The 18822-nt window shown below is 36.3% G+C and overlaps 1 protein-coding gene across 1 annotated transcript; it reads right to left on the reverse strand.

The window, feature by feature from the left end:
- Positions 1–1023: 1023 nt before the first annotated feature.
- LOC120309753 (soluble scavenger receptor cysteine-rich domain-containing protein SSC5D-like) lies at positions 1024–17959 on the reverse strand. The gene is made up of 10 exons (XM_039347283.1): positions 14138–17959; positions 11435–11461; positions 10353–10667; positions 8687–8797; positions 7964–8278; positions 7312–7500; positions 5615–5929; positions 4431–5474; positions 2833–2943; positions 1024–2478 (listed from the first exon to the last, which is right to left on the reverse strand). The coding sequence occupies exons 1-10, from the start codon at positions 14160–14162 to the stop codon at positions 2099–2101; spliced, it is 2832 nt and encodes a 943-aa protein (XP_039203217.1). The 5' UTR covers positions 14163–17959; the 3' UTR covers positions 1024–2098.
- Positions 17960–18822: the final 863 nt, after the last annotated feature.

Genomic DNA, 18822 nt, shown 5'->3' on the forward strand with positions numbered 1-18822 from the left:
GTGATATTAAATCCCTAAGCCACGAATTCCCTTGTGGTGTACCATGCATAGAACCTTGTGCCACAAAATGTGCCTTGGTCTTCTGGAGGCTGGGACAGGTGGTGGGATTAGTTATTAATGAGCCCTTATATAATAAGGTCAGGTGCAAGGTCCCAGTAGGATCCTGAGCCTGTTGAATGGCAGCTCTGTTCTTAGCAGAGCCTGTCACAACCCCGGGCAGCCACTCCCAACTCATGTTGGGGTGTATTAGCGCCTCATCTCCCCACATCTCTTAGCAGCAGCTGCACCTGACAAGCTTCCCATTCTCTAATCACTGTGCTAAATATAATGCAGCTGGCTGAGTCCTTAGTTTGGGGTCAGTGAGGTAGGCTTGGAGGGTATATGCTGGCCCATGGCTGTTTCTCCATCCCCAAACAAGATGAAAAATAGAAGTCATGCTGAGTTAGCATTTAAAAAGAAATAGAACCATCATATCAGAGAAGGTTATTTTTCAGTTTTCACGAAATGGTGTGCATAGTTATATTGATCAGTAAGAAATATGGCAATATAAATAGGTGAAAATCAAGGTGGCATCTTTATTAGTGCTTTTTAAAGTGTCACAAAAAGAAGGAAAAAAGAGTCTTTGGAGAATAATGGCTATTAGACTAGATGACAATTTGACTACTCTTAATGGCCATATCTACCTATCATTTTCAGTTAAATTGTAAGCAAATTGTAAAAACTAATTTTTTACTGATATTATGTAAGAGTCCATCACGTTAAATAAATAAAGCTCCACCTTAAGAAAGAAAAAAGATTAATAATTCATTTTAAGAAAAGTAACTTTTCTTGTGTGGGAACATATTTACTAGTTAAAGCAAATTAGAAAACCACTGTTGTCAGATACTCTGTGGAAACATTGACACATATGTATAATACATAGCTTGCAATGACTAAAATGTTTGGATTCTCATTCTGTTTTTGTAGTTAAAGGATAAATTAATGCAAAGTTTATGAAAGACTAGAAATAAAATGTTCAAAAAATATCCTTGATTTCTTTTAATTTTTTCTTTGTCCCTTCTCACAGAATTCTTGCAAGCTTTAACAAGTCTCCTTTGTAAATTCAATAAAGAAAAATTATCCAGGTCATTATCTTAATAATTAAAAGCAATATACAAGTAACAAATAAAGACATCAGATAATGTCATGTCAGGTAACATTTGTTCCTCTTCCATCCTTTTCTTTTTCATTTTTTTTAATTGAAGTGACGTAACATCTTTTAAACACAGTCTATTTATAGAGACAATCACTCTTAAAATTAATCTCTGGTCCATTGTTCAAAAATATCCTTCTGTATTTCCAATGTTAAAATATTTTGTTCATTCTGCTTTAGTAAGTTGAGTGTTGTTCTCCTTTAATTGCAATCTTTAGTTCTTTCTAGTTTTTATTTATGTCCAATTTTTAAAGTCTTATTTTATATATTTTTAAAAGATTTTCAAAACAAAAGGATGGATTTTTATAATTAATTCCAAAGTATTATTTCAAATTTATCTGGATGCTTAGTTCATTTGTAACTTTCTAAAATCAGCCTTTCAAGAAAAAAATTGTTCTTAAACTTGTATTTAAAACTTCTTTACTAATGACTAAAGGAAACTCACCCACTGTTATAAAACATTAATCCAAAGGCTAATCCAAAGGTTTCTAATAGCTGAAAAATAGTTAACAATCAATTTCTGAAAATGATTAGAATGACAATCACAGTTTGAGCAAGATAATTATTCTCTTGTCTCCCAGAGCTTTAAACCCAGTAGAGTCTTCAGGTCTCCTCACTGGGAGAAGCTATTTGTTGTCCATATAATAAATGGATCATTCAGTACAATTACTTAAAAATTCATCTGACAATTTCTCTTAGTGCACTCTAATATTCAGTTGCATTTGATTTTGTATTTCTGACATAGGAATTATAGCAATTTCTGATTATGACGTGTTTAGTACTGTAAAATTTACACATGTTGATCTTAGCCATTTTATGGCACAGTTTCACTAGATAGATTTTTTGTCTCTCTGTATCATGTGGCATGAAGAACAATATCTTGCATTACAAAAATTCATACATTTTTCACTTTAGGGGTAGTTGATTTTGCAGTTGATTTTTATCTTGCCCAGATGGCAATAAGAAGGACTGGGATGAGACAGGCTGCACCAGAGATGGCAATATTCCAATTAGAAGACGTATAGAAGCTGACAACTCAGCTAGATTATGAGCTACAGCCTCCAGTTGGGAACCTTGATTCTTAATGGCAACAGAGACAGAAGCTAGTTCTCCATGGAGACCTTTCATTGTATGGACCAAGTTCCTCAGGACTTGTGATGAGCAGCATCTTTGATCTGGTTTACTTTGTTCTTGCTTTACAAGACAGTTTGGGAATGATTCACAGTGTTCATAATAGGTGACAGGTTTGGCAGATGAGACATATGGACCTGATGTTTCGGTCAGGCCTAGTATGGTAGAGAAAAGAAACAACAACTTTCCAATATCCCAACATATCCCATTAGTAGCTAAGAGAACAATCCTTCCTAGCATGGTACTTTCTATATACATTGCATACGTTGACTGGGAATTATGGGAACTAAATATCCCAACACGTATGTTCTACAAGAGCATGTATGGGTTTGTGGGTTTGCAACTCCCACAATGTTGATAGGGATTTCTATGATCTCCCAATACATGTTGAAGGCATCAGGATAAGGAAATCTGCTATGCAGAAACAGAGATGATCTTTTAAAAAGAGCCTTTCTCTAGCCTAAGAATGAAGATTTGTCTTCAGTACTTAAATGTTTTTCATAATTTACCTTCTGAGTTGAATAAATTGTCCTCCAATTGCCCACTCATAGTTCCTGGACTTGGGTGCAGTTGACTTAAGTTGAAAATATCATTGGAAATAAAGGTAAATTCTGGTGTAGCTGGAACATGTTATAGGAATATGAAATGAGAAAAAATGAGATTTCAGAATCTTGCAAAAAGCACATAGGCAAAAATTCAAATATGTTTTGCTGGAGTTTTCTACAGATTTCTTTGAAATCATTAGCTCAATTCGTTCTCTAAAGAGAATAAGAAATACTATCAGTAGCTACAACAGCAGTCTTCTACTTTTTACTTTGAAAGGGGAAAAACAGGATGTCTTCATAAGTGGTTCTAAGTTATGTATTTACCCATGGTTTAACTATGATTTCTTAATAAGCTACAAGTTTCTGGGTTTATGAGAGCCAGTGTGATTTAGTGGTTAAAGGAATTGGGTTAAGAATGAGAAGCCATTAATTCTAACTGTGCCTTAGGCATAAAGTCAGCTGAATGGGATACCTACGAGATAGATATCAATGGTAAACCACTTTTAAAAATATTGCCAATAAAACTGCAGGGTATTGTCCAGGTAATTGCCAGGAGACAAAACTGACTCAAAGCATATCTTTCTTACTGTCTCACTGTCTATGTCTGTTTGTCTTTCTGTCTCTCTGTCTATTTATCATCTATCTCTGCTATTTCTTCTAAATTCTTCCTTATTCATTTGATAACCTTTGTATGACCTTTGTACATTCCTAAATAAATAACATTTTCTCTCATGTTTACAGATTCTCTTGTGATGGTTTCCTTTCAATTGTCTATAATTCTATGGGCCCTGAATTTGGTACAACCTGTATATATGAATTCATGTGAACATATCTGTATATAGGGAGGGGAGATTATAAATGTGCTACACCATTTAAATAACAATAAATCAAAACCAAACAAATCATATTACAATTCATTATGAATTGTGACCTCAATCATTGAGTTGTTGAGGTAATAGTAACTGAGACAAGATTAGCTACTGCTATTACATTTTGGGTTCTTTTTTTCTTAGTCTTTCCTTAGCCACACTGAATCACTGGTCTATGAGATGGTGGTATATTAGATAGATAGATAGATAGATAGATAGATAGATAGATAGATAGATAGATAGATAGATAGATAGATAGATAGATAGACAGACAGACAGACAGACAGACAGACAGACAGACAGACAGACAGACAGACAGACAGACAGACAGACTGACTGACTGACTGACTGACTGACTGACTGACTGACTGACTGACTGACTGACTGACTGAATGACTTTTCCTTCAGGAAGATAAAGTTAAGTAAATGGAAAGAAGAGCTGCCACAATTCAAATGCCTGCTACTATTTTTTCTTTGAATTTTGCTCCAGGAAAAAAAGGAAAGAGCCAGTGAGCCATTACTGCTCCCTTTCTCCAACCTAACTACGTGCCTCCCAACCTAACTATATGCCTTTCTTTTCTGGTAGCAAAAAAGACAAAAAATAAGAATTACCAATGCTAAAAGGGAACCAGACAATGATTCATTATGCATGGCACATCCAATCTTAAGCCTTGCTTTGGGATTGTTACTCACCTGTCGGCTGCACTGGATGGGGAACTGTATTTGATTCTTCCTGTTTTTCTTTATTTGATTTCTCTTCAGAATCTATGACTTTGGGGGTGGTTGTTTCCATGTGCTTCTCAGGTTGAAAATTTGTTGTGGTTATTGGCAGTTCCATCTCTTTTGTGACTTCCAAGTTCTTTGAGAATTCAAACAATTCATTTCTCCCATAATCAGATGTACTTATGACTTTCTTAGGTGCCTGAATCCATGTGGCAGTGGTGATATCCTGATTTTCAGGGAAGACATCACTGAATTCTGTGTTCTTTGTGGCTGGAGACACTTCAGCATTGCTATCCCAATAGATGGGATGCACTCTCTCAACAGCAGAGTTAAAGGATTGTGCAAATAGAGGTGGTTCTGCTCCTGATGGCCTTTCTAATTCAATTTCTCTGTCTGATTTAATATCCCACATGGATAAGGATTTAAATTCTATGGCTGGTGAAATTGACATTTCCCTCAATTTTTGAAATGACAACATGATCTTTGAAGAACTGGCTGATTCCATCTCCTGCTGTGGGTTCTCTGAATTATACATTATTTTATCTATGAATCCAGGAGTTGTTGACTTTATTTCTCTTTTAGATTCTGTATACCATGTGATGGAGGATGGCTGATTTTTTTCTGAGGAAAAAATAAATACTTTTTTCCATTTGTGTGTGGACAATCTTGTTTTAGGGAAGCTGTATGGATTTTTTTCCTCCAAGTGCTGCAATATTTTTGGACTAAGTGTTGCTTCAACAATATCTGAAGGATTTATTAGCTTTGTCTCCTTCTCCAGTTCAATTTTCACACTTGGTGTTTTTAAAAAAGGATCCTCAGTGTACCATTGATTGAGAGACTTTATATTTGACTTATCTGGAAATTCCTGAATATTTGTGGTAATCTCTGCTACATCCATCACATTTTGCAGCTCTAAATTGTTTGGAGATACTGGCTTGGATGTGATAGAGATTGGTAGTTCAGTTGCCTTCGAACTAGCAGCTGGTTTTTGAAACAACAGAGGTTTCCACTTCCCTTAAATCAGAAAACGTTTACTAGTATCATAGATTTGCCACTGTTCTTTCCCCATAACACTAATTATTTCTGGCCATTCTCAGAAGCCAGGCAGATGTTCTCATTAAACATGCCTGAATAGAAATAGGAAAGTTCCTCACCTGTGCAGATGACAGAAGCATCTTCATGATGGTTGCAGTTATGCTTCCCCCACGGTTTAGAATGACAGTGCTTTATAATAAACTCTTTCCCTGTGCAGTTGACATCATCCAACCAGATAGGTCCAGATCCTGGTCCATACCGAGCATTGCCTGGACTGAGAAGTGGAGCTCCACAGCCCAACTCACGGCACACAACAGCTGCATCCACCAAATCCCAACCATCATCACACACTGTGCCCCACTGGCCTTTGTACAATACCTCTACCCGTCCAGCACAGGATTCAGGGCCATCTACAAGTCGCAGCTGCTGCTGCCCTGAGGTACAAATAGTAGAAAATAGTTAAACAGAATTAAACATCTTCCATCACAACTGTTGTCTTGAGGAATAGGATTTCCCACTGGTGTATTTATTTACATCAGAAAAAATATGTAGTATTTGAAGCAATGGGGAAAAGATGCTGCCTTGATTGGGGAAGGGAGGATAGGTAGAAATTTGGAGAAAATAAAATATATTCAGTGCTTTATTTATCATGCTTTGGATATAAGTTATTTCCACTTCCCCTGAGGAAACATATCCACATCTTTACTTCATATCTCTAATTAGTAGTCTCTGTTCTTTAGATATACAAGCATATTTGGTTGGAGCCATCTATGAAAATCAAGTATCAGTCTATTTTAACCCATGTTTTCTGGAGTAGTTGAGTGAACACTTTGCAAGTATTTAAGACCAAACTAAATGTGACATGATAGGGCCACCACTGGTTTTCCCATACAGATATACAGGCTCTTCCATACATGATCTGTTTCATGTTTCCCATGAGATAATTTAAAAAATTAAAAATTTCCTAAGAGAATTGATAGCCTCTTTTCACCAACCAGAGACAGATCTAGACAGGGATGCAAACAAAATTGGAAAGACAGTGCAAAATTTATGGTATCCATGAGGACTTGGGCTTGAATTATTGGAGGAACAGAGAGGGCACATTCTGTTTTATTTTTATCTAATTTTCCTAAATTATAAAGACTTACCTAGAATATCAACAGCAGGGGAGGACTGGCCAATATGTTTCAACAGTATAGTTCTGGTGGAAATTCATTTTAAATGTGAATAATAATTCATTGCTTTTCCAGATAAGCCAATAGTTCACTAAATGGACTAAAATAATATTTCCCCATGTTACAAAGCTATTGTCACTGAGCACTACTTATTACTTCAATGTACTATTTTGGGCAGATGGGGCACCTCTTACCCTAAATTGACTGGCTAAAGCAAGTGGTTACCTGGCATGATTGCACAAACTTTATGTTAATGTTGTGGAAATTTGTGGTGAGGAGGAAGGGGGAATGGGTTTATCTCTGTTTAATATCTCTACCTCCCCATCTGACAGAGTTTAAACATGCTTTTTCTTTCTCTTGGGATGTAAAAAAGGATGCCAAATGCATTATATTATAATATTTAAGCCACTTTCTCTCCCCTTTTGCTTTCAGTTACTAACACGTATATAACAAAAATTGCTCCTGAATATTTACTGCAACCTTTCCTAACCTAGTGTTTTCCAACAGGCTGAGACTTTAACTTTGAAGAGTTTCCAAATAGTGTAAACAAAGCCAATATGTTTCTACATATCATTAGATTGGAGAAGGCTGATCTGGGTTTTCATGAAGGCAGTGTTCATCTATTTCTCCTTCCTACTCACCATTTTCAGAAAGACCTTCTTTGGGAATATCCTCTGTGAGTTCTTGATTACTCAAAGTTTCTTCCTGGTTTCTTGTAATCTGACTAGGATGTGGAATTTGATTTGGTGTCACAGACCAGGATTTCTGAGGAGCTACAGTCTTTGTAAGCATGGCTATATGCTCTTCTATCATGGCAAGGGACATCGCACCTGTTGGAAAAAAATGTCAATAAGTGACAAGAGCGTTTTCCACAGTAGTAATTCCACAATTCATGTGGAATATATAGTCTTATATAAATATATTGCCTTTGTAAGGGCTGAATATACAAGTAGCAACTTGAACTAGAAAATTTTATTAGGTTGATATAATGGATTTTCCCCAAAATAATCATGGGAAAAATTGCTAAAATGCTAAGCAATCTTCCTCTATTTCTTATCCTTCACATGTATTAGAACATACCTTTCTGAATTAAATACCATCATAGTCTCTTTAACCATGACTGTGCTAGGATTTTGGGAATTGCTGTCCCAACATCTCTGGAGCGTGCCAGAGTGTAAATGGCAATGTTAGAAATTCCTAGTTCTTTGTCCTATGGTGCTCCCCTCCAAGACCTAGTGTGCAATATGTCCTGGGAAGTGTAAGTAATTGTTATATGTGCCTTGTCATTCTCACCTGAACACACAGCCCCAGCATCTTCACTGTGTCGGCAGTTGTTTGTCCCCCAGGGACTGGTGAAGCAGTCTGCCAACTTTGACTCTTCTCCTTGACATTGCACATCATCCAGCCAGATGACACTGTTCCCCTCACCAAAGAAAGCACCACCTGGTGCTGCCAGAGCCTCTCCACAGTCCAGCTCTCGGCATATGATGGTAACATCCAGAAGGTCCCACATGTCATCACACACTGTCCCCCACTGCCCTTCATGAAATACTTCTAGCCGGCCAGAACACTGATTTTTGCCACCCACAAGTCTTAGGGCATGGTTTTCTGGACAAAAAGAAAAAGGAATTTAAGGCAGACACTGGAAGAGTCCAAAGTATATATGAAGATAGTTTGCCACATATGAAGCTCTAAAAGTAAAGATAATGTCTCCCTTTCATCAAGCTTGAATCTTTCTTACTTCAAGCTTGAAGTCTACATATAAATTTTGAGTAATTTTTCTCTACTTCTGATATTTTATTTTTGTACAAACATGAGGTATGGTACTATCACTCCTTCTTACCTGTCCCAAAATGTTAAATTTACAGATTATTTTAAGTTAAATGATTCAGACCAAAATCAGTTGTATAAAATGGATGCAGGATTTTCCAACCTCCGAGTGACCTTTTATCCTATTTTGTAGGTTGACAATTTCTGTGCAAACAATGGAAGTGTGAATTTTATAAATGTACTCACCCTCATGAGGTGTAGGTAACACAAGTGGGCTTTTGGTTGCTACTGCCTCCATTTTAACTTTCTTGAAAGGTGTATGGGCAGGAATGGCAGTAAAAAGAGGGAAGTGTTGTTCTGTGTGGAGAAAAGTGGGAAGGAACATAGGTTCCATTGCTCCAGAAGGCACATAAAGCTATAAAACTCTGCTCTGCATATATTGATTTATTTAAAACACTTGTACAGCTTCCACATCTTAAAACCAGATTCTTTTCTTCTTCTTCTGTTCAATCATATCTGATTCTGAGAGTCTGCCTGGACAAATTCCTGGAGTTTTCTTGGCAAAGTTTTCAGATATGATTTGCCATTGCCCATGGCTCAGAAAAAGTAACTGGCCCAGGTGATTTGTACCTAAGGTGGGGCTAGAATTTATGGTTTCTAGCCTGATGCCTTAATCACTATGGCTTAGATGGGTTATACCCAACAATAAAAGCTATATATAAAACTAAAACAAAAATCATACCGCCATCCCCACCCCCATCCCAGAAGAAGAAACAGTAATGGCCACTTTGATTTCTCCTCATTCCAGTACACGAGGGAAGAGCCAGGTCTTAAAGTGAAAATTAAAAAGGTCTCCAGGGGGAGGCATTTCATAGAGCAAGGCATGCTTTTGAGGACCACAAGGTGACTGTACTTAAGGAGAGACAGTCCTGCAGATTTTTCTTGGAAACAGTAATGGGTATTTGAGGGGGTAAGCTTGCATTCAATTCTTTACATTAAGCCACACTTAGAGAAAGCTCAACTTTGAAAAAGGATTTAAACAGTTATTTATTAGTTAAGTTTCAAGGTGAGGACAGAGGAAGAGGTGAACTTCTCCATTAAATTAGATATCAGAAAAGTCCCTATATGAAAGCTTATAGTGGAAAGACTCCTTTTGTCCCCAACAAGCTTTTGTTATAACTTAAACATTTGTCTTTGTTTTTCAAATACTGATGTAACCTTGAAACAGCAATTGAAACAGCTACTCTAAATAAGACTGCTTAGAGGGAATCTCTGTGTGATAATCAATTCACCTTTTATAGTCAGGTATGTGAAGAAGCAAACATTTGAACTTCTGTAAAGAAAGTGTAAAAATATCTGTAGTATAAAGAACTGACATACAGTTGTTATTTATGTAGGATATGGAAAATGTTTCCTGTGTCTAAACAGTTGGATCTGGAACAGAAGTTGGTTTTAAAGAAATATGATGAAAGTTCTTATTGCTTCATAGAATACTCTCAGTTTTTCAGGGTGGGATTCAGATAATGGTGAGAATTGTGTTGAGTTATTGTTAGTTGGGCAATTTTCTAGATTAAAAATATAACTAAATATGCTTTGTACTTGCTCCCTGTTTTATGGATAGGTTTCAATCATAATATTGATTTTCACATTTAATAATTATTTAATACAATAAAACTGATAATCACAGTTTATTAAAACCACAATCCTACCTAAAATGGCAGGGCAATTACTTTATACAAGCAGAAAGTAAACTCCACACTTGCTCACACCAATGATGTTATCTAGTTGGGTAATGAAACATCTGCCAGCAAACAATCAAGTTCAGAGAACACCAAGAACTCCACAATAAATTACTTCTAATCTTCTTAAACAAGCATCTTGTGAAAACAGTTGGGAGTAACAAGAGCCCTACCTGAGCAGATGGCACTGGCATCTTCCTCATGGGTGCAGATATGCTTGCGAAAGCCACGATGATGGCAGGAAAGCAGATGCCTCTCAGTACCCACACAATGTACTTCATTGAGCCAGATAGAACCAACTCCTTCACCAAACCAGGCTCCATGAGGTGCTGAAAGGGCTTCCCCACAATTTAGTTCTCGGCACACAACAGCAGCATCACGCAGATCCCAATCATCATCACATACTGTCCCCCATTCACCTTTGTGGAGAACCTCCAGCCGTCCCACACAAAAGTTAGGACCTCCAGATAAACGTATCCGTAAAGCGCCTGGAGAGAGGGGGAGGGGGAAAGGGAGGGAGGGAGAGAGAGAGAAAGAGAGAGAGAGATCCACAGGGACACACAATGTTGTTTTCTCTCTTCAATTTAAACAAGATACCCCGAATACACAACTTTTCCACAACCTTGAAATCTTTTCTCTTGAACTTATATAAACCAGTTTTTATCATTTTAGTTGCTTTACATGATTTCAATCCCAGAACTAATAGATAAAAGCAATTATTTCTGTAAAAGAACACATGTAAAAAAAACACATATTACAAGCTGGTAATAAAAATAATAATAATAAAATGATAATTTGTGATGTTGCTATTCTTATACAACATCATGGAGAACATGGTATAAAAATACAAATCATGCTCTATATTTCATTGCATAAGTCAACCCATTATTTGATTGTTCATCCTGGAAGCATTCTGACAGAGTACAACATACAGTGAACTAGTCTGGTCCACTCTGATATTTAAAATATAAGTCAAGGAAGTGCAACAAAAGTGGATCTTGTTCCATTACTACAAACAAATTTGGTGATTTTTCTGGGGCTTTCCCAAGTAATATGCTGTATTACTGAATATTCTGAGACTCCTTTGAATTTGCTGATATTGCCCTCTTGTGGATGGCACCAATGTAACAGCATAAATATCCATATTTGGAAAAATAGCTTGAATAAAAATATGGTGATGAATATAGATTATAGATCATCAATCTCAATTTGATCAGGGCAAATAGAGAGGTAGATAAGTTTTAACTGGTTTTACCTGTGACATGAAGTTTCAAGAAGACAACTGCAAAAACAAAGCAAGCCAGTACTCCTTACATTCTGGATTTTATTTAAATGAATGAAATATTTTCAAGCCCAAACATTCAGAAAGAAGTTCTATTTTAGAAATACAGAAACAGTTGCAAATAACATCAAAGGAAATCAGGCTCTTTCAAGTCAAGCTCATGTAGTGACTTTATTGATACGCTTATACAATATTTTTGGCAAGAGCATGGAAGTTGTATGCCATTGTTACTCCACATTTTTCAGCTTGCAACCCTAGATTATAGCTTTGGTATACATAAATATTATAAATAATATTATAATTTCCAAGACAGCATATTCTAAGACAATTTATGCTTCTCTGGTTTTGATTTAATTTGTACATTTTAAGGCACAGCTTGCTTAATAGTGGCTTATTGAATAAACCTTAGTATCTGTCTATAAGACACAATGGCTGAGTTTACAACTCTAAGTCATAATACTGAATTTGCTTGATCTGGTATCAAATGTGAATCCAGACAATAGTTCTTTTTTCTGTCTTAGCTTGTTGTTAATAATTTTTTTCCTCACAAACTTTGCCATCATCAATATCTAAGTATTTGGCACTTTATACTAAACAAGTCTGATTTCCAGGAAATTATTCTGCATAAAAACATACAATATATTAGGACACATTGGAAACTTCATGGTGTTGTCTTCTGATAATTTTATCAGTTCATGAAATAACTAGGGCTTATGCAGATAAGGAATCTATCTTAGGTAACGGTAATATGGTTGACATTGGATCAGGCCATTTGATATTTTTTTGTTCATTGCATAAATTGAGTTGCCAATACCGAGGTTAAGATATAACTAATATTCTATGGAGCTTCTATATGTGGAAACAGAAAATATGTCCCTTTTGTTTCAGGGAGAATTATCCTAGGCCAGTCCTGGATCTAGTCTAGTTCCCAGAGTTTGTTTTTTTCCTGGGTCATCTCAAAGTCTGGCTTACAATAAATATATCAATTGCAAAACAGACCTTTCATTTAATGACTGACAATCAAATAGTCCAGTTCAGCATGTTCTTCATATTTTCTTCACCATTCCAAATATAAATTCACAATACAATGGTTTTCTTAGTTATGTCTCTGCAGATCTAGTACTCTTAGTTAAACCAATTTCAATTCTAGCCACTGTCAATCATAGTTCTATCACATTAATCCTGCAAAATAAGCTGACTTAGAACTTGAAGCAGTCAACTTGACATATCCAGGCATGATAATGAAGAATACTTTCTGAAATATCAGCACAAAATGGAATCAGAAAAAAGAATATAGGTGGTCCTTACAACTGGTTGTTTAGTGACCATTTCATGTTACAATGGATTCCCCAAAAGTACTTACAAACTAGATTTGAAGTTCTGATAGCTCCCCCCCCCCATGGACACAGGACCACATTTGGTGTGTTCAGTGATAGGCCAACATTTATAGCCATTTGCAATGTCCCACGGTCCTATGGATGTAATTTACATTTTACAAAAAATCGGTCTTTACTTTCAGTTTTTGGCAAAAACATCCATTATGGAAAAAATGGGATTCATTTAACAAATACATATTCATTTAATGATCAATATGATTCACTTAACCACTGCAAAATTGGTAATAAAATCAGATGGTCATGCAAGAACCCAATTTATGGCCATCACGACTTATGACGATAACAGGCAAACTCCATTATGACAGTAAGTTGAAAACTTCCTGTAAAGCTTTATTGTCTCAACAGATGAGACAGATCTGCAAAAACTAATTGTTGTCCTTTCCCAAATAGAAGTTTTAAGATGAACAGACATTTTAAAAAGAAAAAGCAGCACAACTGTCTACATATGTATGTTCTCCTTTATGTACAGGTAATCCTCAACTTAAACCATTCATTTAGTGACCATTTGAAGTTACAATGGCAATAAAAATGACTTATGGCTGTTTTCACACTTACAACCATTGCAGCATCTCTGTGATCCCCTGATCAAAATTCAGATGCTTGGCAACTGGAATGTATTTATGATGGCTACAGTGTCCCAGGGTCATCTTTGCAACCTTTTCACATGCAAAGTCAATGGGGAAGCCAGATTCATTTAACAGATATGCTACTAATTTAATAATTGCAGTGATTCAATTAACAACTCTTGCAAGAAAAAATGTAAAATGGGACAAAATTCACTTAACAATGTTCTTACTTAGCAACAGAAATTTTGGGCTCAATTGGGATTGTAAATCAAGGATTACCTGTAATTTTTGGAACAAGTACATAATGGATTTCTGCCCATGTTTTGCTATCTGAGGAGATGGCAGGAATGTTTTTATTAAAAATTACTTAGGTACCTGTGAGTTCTTAACATTTTAATCCTTTTCTCTGGATTTCTCGAATCAAAATTGCAGGGAGGGGATATATTTATGCATGAATAACTAGATGGACCAAAAAATATTTTTACTTCCATCCTCTCATCATATAACCTGCTTTCTAAACTGTTGCAAAATAACTTTAAACTACATTAAGTACAGCCAAGCCTATTAAGAGTGCTGATCTCTGGTGATCTATGTTTAAAATAAATCAGAATCAGTTTATTAAAACTCATTAACCTCACAAACCTGAAGCAGTTATTATAGACTAAATAAACACAAAAAAATAGGGTAGCAGCCATAAAGCAAGCACTACTCACCCAGAAAGGACAAGGAGGACTGCATGATGTCAATGGCAGGATCAGTGAGTTGCCTGATTGCAAAGGCAAATCAGAAGCAATAAAGACAGAAGACCCAGGCTGTGAGTCAGCCAGGCAGAAAGGAAAGTAGGAAACACCCCTGCTTTGCCCTGGGTCATGTAACTTCCAATCTGCAGCCTGGGAAGAAAAGAACCAGGCCAAGGAGGAGAAATTCCCACAAGACTAAGCCAGGTGTGAGAGTCATATCTGAGATATTTCTCTAAAACTTTTCAAGAGAGCCACTTAAGAGAGACCTTAGCTAGATTGTTGTATATGTCAAAGGAAAACTTTAAAATTCATATTGATTATGCAGCAATTATACTAATGTATCTAGTTTGCTCCTTTCAAACTTTTTAAAATCATCATTTTTCCTGAAACACAGCTTCTAATTCATTTATACATGTGAATCCTGGCCAGAAATAGACACAATCTTTCCACGATGTCTTCTCATTATTTATCACAGCATTTGTGTTTTTAACCGTGGGACATAATGCTTTTTCCATGCAGTGTTCCGGAGTCATGTAATTTCCATTTGCATCCTTCCAAGCCAGTTTTTGACAAGTAAAGTCAATGGGGAAGCCAGCAGGGAAAGTTGTAAACTGCAATTATGCAATGTCTCATTTAATTATATTATTTAATGATGAATTTTTCAGTCTCAATTGTAGTCATTAGTCTAGGATTATCTGTACATTTTTTCTATACTTTTTTTATTTTAACTCAATTTTTTTATTTAATGATTGGTTTCATAATGTTTGTCTCTTATAAGGAGCCCTAGTGGTCCAATGGTTAGAATGCAATATTGCAGGCTAACTCTGCCCACAGTCTAGATTTTGATCTTGATGGGCTTGAAGTTGACTCAGCCTTCTATCCTTCTCAGGTCAGTAAAATAAAGACCCAGATTAGTAGGAGCAATATGCTGACATTGTAAACTGCTCAGAGTGTAAAACTCTATGGAACAGTATATAAGCCTAAAGGCTATTGCTATTTTATAAAGTTGTGCTTCTTTTAAACTGTATTTTTTATTATGGCATATACAATACACCATCAAGGGCTTCTTTATGAAGGGAAGGTTATTTAATATATAGAACAGGATACTCGCAAGGTAGTGTACCAAGATCAAACTGTATATGACACAAACAACCCATGATAAGTACCTAATAACTAATGATAAATTATTTTTTCCTCATAAGTTAAACAAGTAGGAAGTACAGACTGAGTTCAGTTAAGAATTAAAATTAATTTTCCTCCTTTTTTTCATACAGATTGATGGGAGAGGTGGCTGGACAGTTATCCGATCTATTATGTCCATGTAAAATGGCTTTCATAATCTAATTTTATAACTATTAACCATTGAGCATCTAGGAATTTCCTTAACTTGCCCACCTTTAAAATGAGTACATACAGATGTTGAAAATTAAACAATCTCTTTGCACTTTTCACCTCTATGGCAAATGGGAAGGTTCCTCAAACAATTCCTATCTCTGTCCATCACCTGGCCTATTATTATTATTACCTATAGTTAAGAGACAAAGGAACTGTCTCTCTCTCTCCAACACATAATTTAAAAGTGAGATCAACATATTTCTTAGTAAATCTACATTTTAATTCAAACATAACAAATGCCTGTTAATTGGGTTAAGTATATCCTCTATATCCAAAATAACTATATTAGCATCATTTTTCTTTTTGAATGGGACCTACTTGATTTAATTACTTGGTATTCTTTAGCAGTGTGCATATGCTCAGGAGCACATTCTCTTACAAAATTTCTGCTGAATTCGAATCTCCAATAGTGAATAGTGAATTTCTCATTCAGCTGAACTAGAACTATCTTGAGGCCAAGATATTTTCCCAAAAGGTAGATTATGACCAAGAGTATGAAAGTTTTTAAAGCACTCAATGGATATTGGGGCCGTTGGTGATGCCCTTAATAATGTTTTGGATCCAAACTCTTAACTCTGCTGCACTACATGAAGGCTGATGCACCACCCCCACTAGCAAAGCTTAAGCCAAAATTATCCAAAGAGAAAGGAAATAAGACAAGACATCCTGAGAATAATAAAGCAGCTTTTATGTTCTTTCATCTGGAAAAAAGTAGAACAGGATGGGATTTGGGGAATGAAATAGTGAAGGTATTTACTTAAAACAATATATATATTTATTTATTTAAAACAATATATATGTATACACACACACACTTTGATGGAGACAGGGGATCCCTCTCTCTCTCTTTCTCTCTCTCTCTCTCTCTCTCACACACACACACACTTTCCTCTCTAAAATCTATATTTTCTCCAATTTGCAGTATACAGATGAAATGTCCAGCAATCAAAACAATTGCAGAATTCTAGCACAATAGCTGGTAGCCATGGTAATGGAGAATTATATACTGTTGCTAGGCTCTTTCAGCATTGTGTTGGTGATCACAGACATGGGTTCTCAAAACACTTAAAAATTTAAGCTTGCCCCTTTGAACCTTGTTGTTAAAGGTCAAGTTTCAACTGCAGGTCATATGAGGTAAGTGTTTCTGGATAAAACAGAAAGCTTTTGCAGTACTAGGCAATCGGAGCCAAAATTGTACATCATTCACCATTAGGAATAGCTGCCAAGCCAGAGAGAATGCCTTCTTAATAAACAAAACCGCCTTGGTTTAATCTTTTCAAGTCTAAGAGACTTGATGATTTTTATCTGATTATATTGCAGATAACCCTGAAAAGGCTTAATGTCTCTCAATGAAAGTTATAATTATTTTTGAAATCTAGTTTCTACTCCAATGTCAACCTACAAGGATCTAAAAAGAAGCTAGCTGAATTAAAACAATCATTACCATCATTATCAGGATTTCTCCCTCTAGTTGATCATGACACAAAGACAGAGAACTGTGTTCTCCAAATGGTCGTGGCTGAAGGAAATTCATATTCTTCCATTTCCCATTCTTCCATTAGCAGAATATTTGTTTCTCACACACCTAATTTGGGAACTTGACCCTAATCACATTAACATAGTCCATATTTTGTGTAGTAATAACCCACACATTAAATAGCTCTGCCCTATATTCAGTTCTATTTGGACAACCATTTTATATATCTTTTCAGTTTACTTTTCTTTCTTCGGAAAAAAAAACAAAACCTCTTTCCCACAAGCATACTTATGATGGGCATGGTCATTTCTGTTCTATCAATCATCCTTTTCAACCAGAAGCCTTATTCAATGGAGACTATAAAATTCATTAAATGATGCAATCATTAAGCAAAACATCATATAACCAAACCTGATTTTATTTTTTATTTTTTTGCTGCAGTCTTTAATCAAATCACAATAGTTGTTAAGCAAGAGATGTAACTCTGATTTATTACCTTTCCTGCTGGCTTCCCCGCTGACTCTTTTGGAAGCTGGGAAGGTCACCAATAGTGATCATGTGACCATGAAATGAATGCTGTAACCATTAAAAATGTGATGATTGCCAAATGCCCAACTCATGATCACATGAATCCAGGGATGTTGCAGTGGCTGTAAGTGCAAAGACTAGTTGTCAGTTTTTCTTCACTGACATAAACTTGAATGATTGTTAAATGAAGTCGTTAAGTCAAGAACTACCTTGTACTAGAAAACAGCAAAACACGAGGGAGGGGGATGTTCCATGACAATTCTAGAATGCTTGATGACTCTGCTGTGTATAGAACAGCAGTTCTCAACCTATGGGTTGCAACCCCATTTGGGGTCGATCGACCATTTCATGGGGGTCGCCAAGCAAGGCTGTCCGCCATTTTTTTCCCCTTTTCTGGCGGGTGCCTTACCTCCCTTGGGCTGGGCCAGCTGGTGGCCCAGCCGGTGATCGGCCTGCTCCATCTCTGCCGCTTGCCAGCTATGCCTCGGCCGGCACAGGGGGCGGCACCACACATGCACGACGCTCCCGGGCAGGGAAAGTCCTCAACTTACGACCGGTTGGGTAGTCGTTGACTTACGACCGGTTTAGTCCTTGACTTACGACCGGTTGGGGGTCGCGGCATTAAAAAGATTGAGAACCACTGGTATAGAAGCAAAATTTGGCATGGGATATTCACAAACTACATTACTGTTAGGGCTTGAAGAGAAAGATGTTAACTCTTTAGACTTTCATAGCTTAATCAGCTTTGCCTCAGAATCCAATCTCTATTTATCATTTAAGATTTTTGTTTGTGCTTGATCCTGAATCAGTATATCAGCAAGTAATGTGTCTCAATTTGTAAGAAGTAACCCTCAGTAATTCATAATCAGTTCTGCAACATTAAACCTGATTTTTATTTACATCTATCAAAAATAGACAAGCCTTTTCAAAAATAGTTAGGTCAGCATTGCAAAGATAGTGGATCAGATTAAAACAGACTAGATAGAATGAGAAATAATGAAAATAGAAAATTTCAGTTGTTCATAACTCCCGTTTGGATTTATGGGGTGGGAGTTGGGGACTAGTGAGAGTTAAGAGTTTATTAATATTTTTAAAAGGCAAAATTCCATCTCCACAAAATAGATTCCAAAGAGCATCTAGTCAGAGCATAAAGGGAAAACCACAGAGCTACATATATAGAAATATTGTCTAGTATACTTATACCTGACCTTTGTCTGTTGGTCTCTGTAGTGTTTCCTAACATGATGAATAGGTTTGA

Source organism: Crotalus tigris, unplaced genomic scaffold, assembly GCF_016545835.1.
Source record: "Crotalus tigris isolate CLP2741 ecotype Arizona unplaced genomic scaffold, ASM1654583v1 scf7180000018058.1502924, whole genome shotgun sequence".
Classification (NCBI taxonomy): domain Eukaryota; kingdom Metazoa; phylum Chordata; class Lepidosauria; order Squamata; family Viperidae; genus Crotalus; species Crotalus tigris.

Coding starts and splice junctions, on each gene's coding strand:
- LOC120309753 (XM_039347283.1), bottom strand. CDS start 14,162: ATGCAGTCCTCCTTGTCCTTTCTGG. Junction 8,798..10,352: donor TGCCAGTGCCATCTGCTCAG/GTAGGGCTCTTG, acceptor TTCTCCACACAG/AACAACACTTCCCTCTTTTT. Junction 2,944..4,430: donor CCATCCAGTGCAGCCGACAG/GTGAGTAACAAT, acceptor AACATGTTCCAG/CTACACCAGAATTTACCTTT.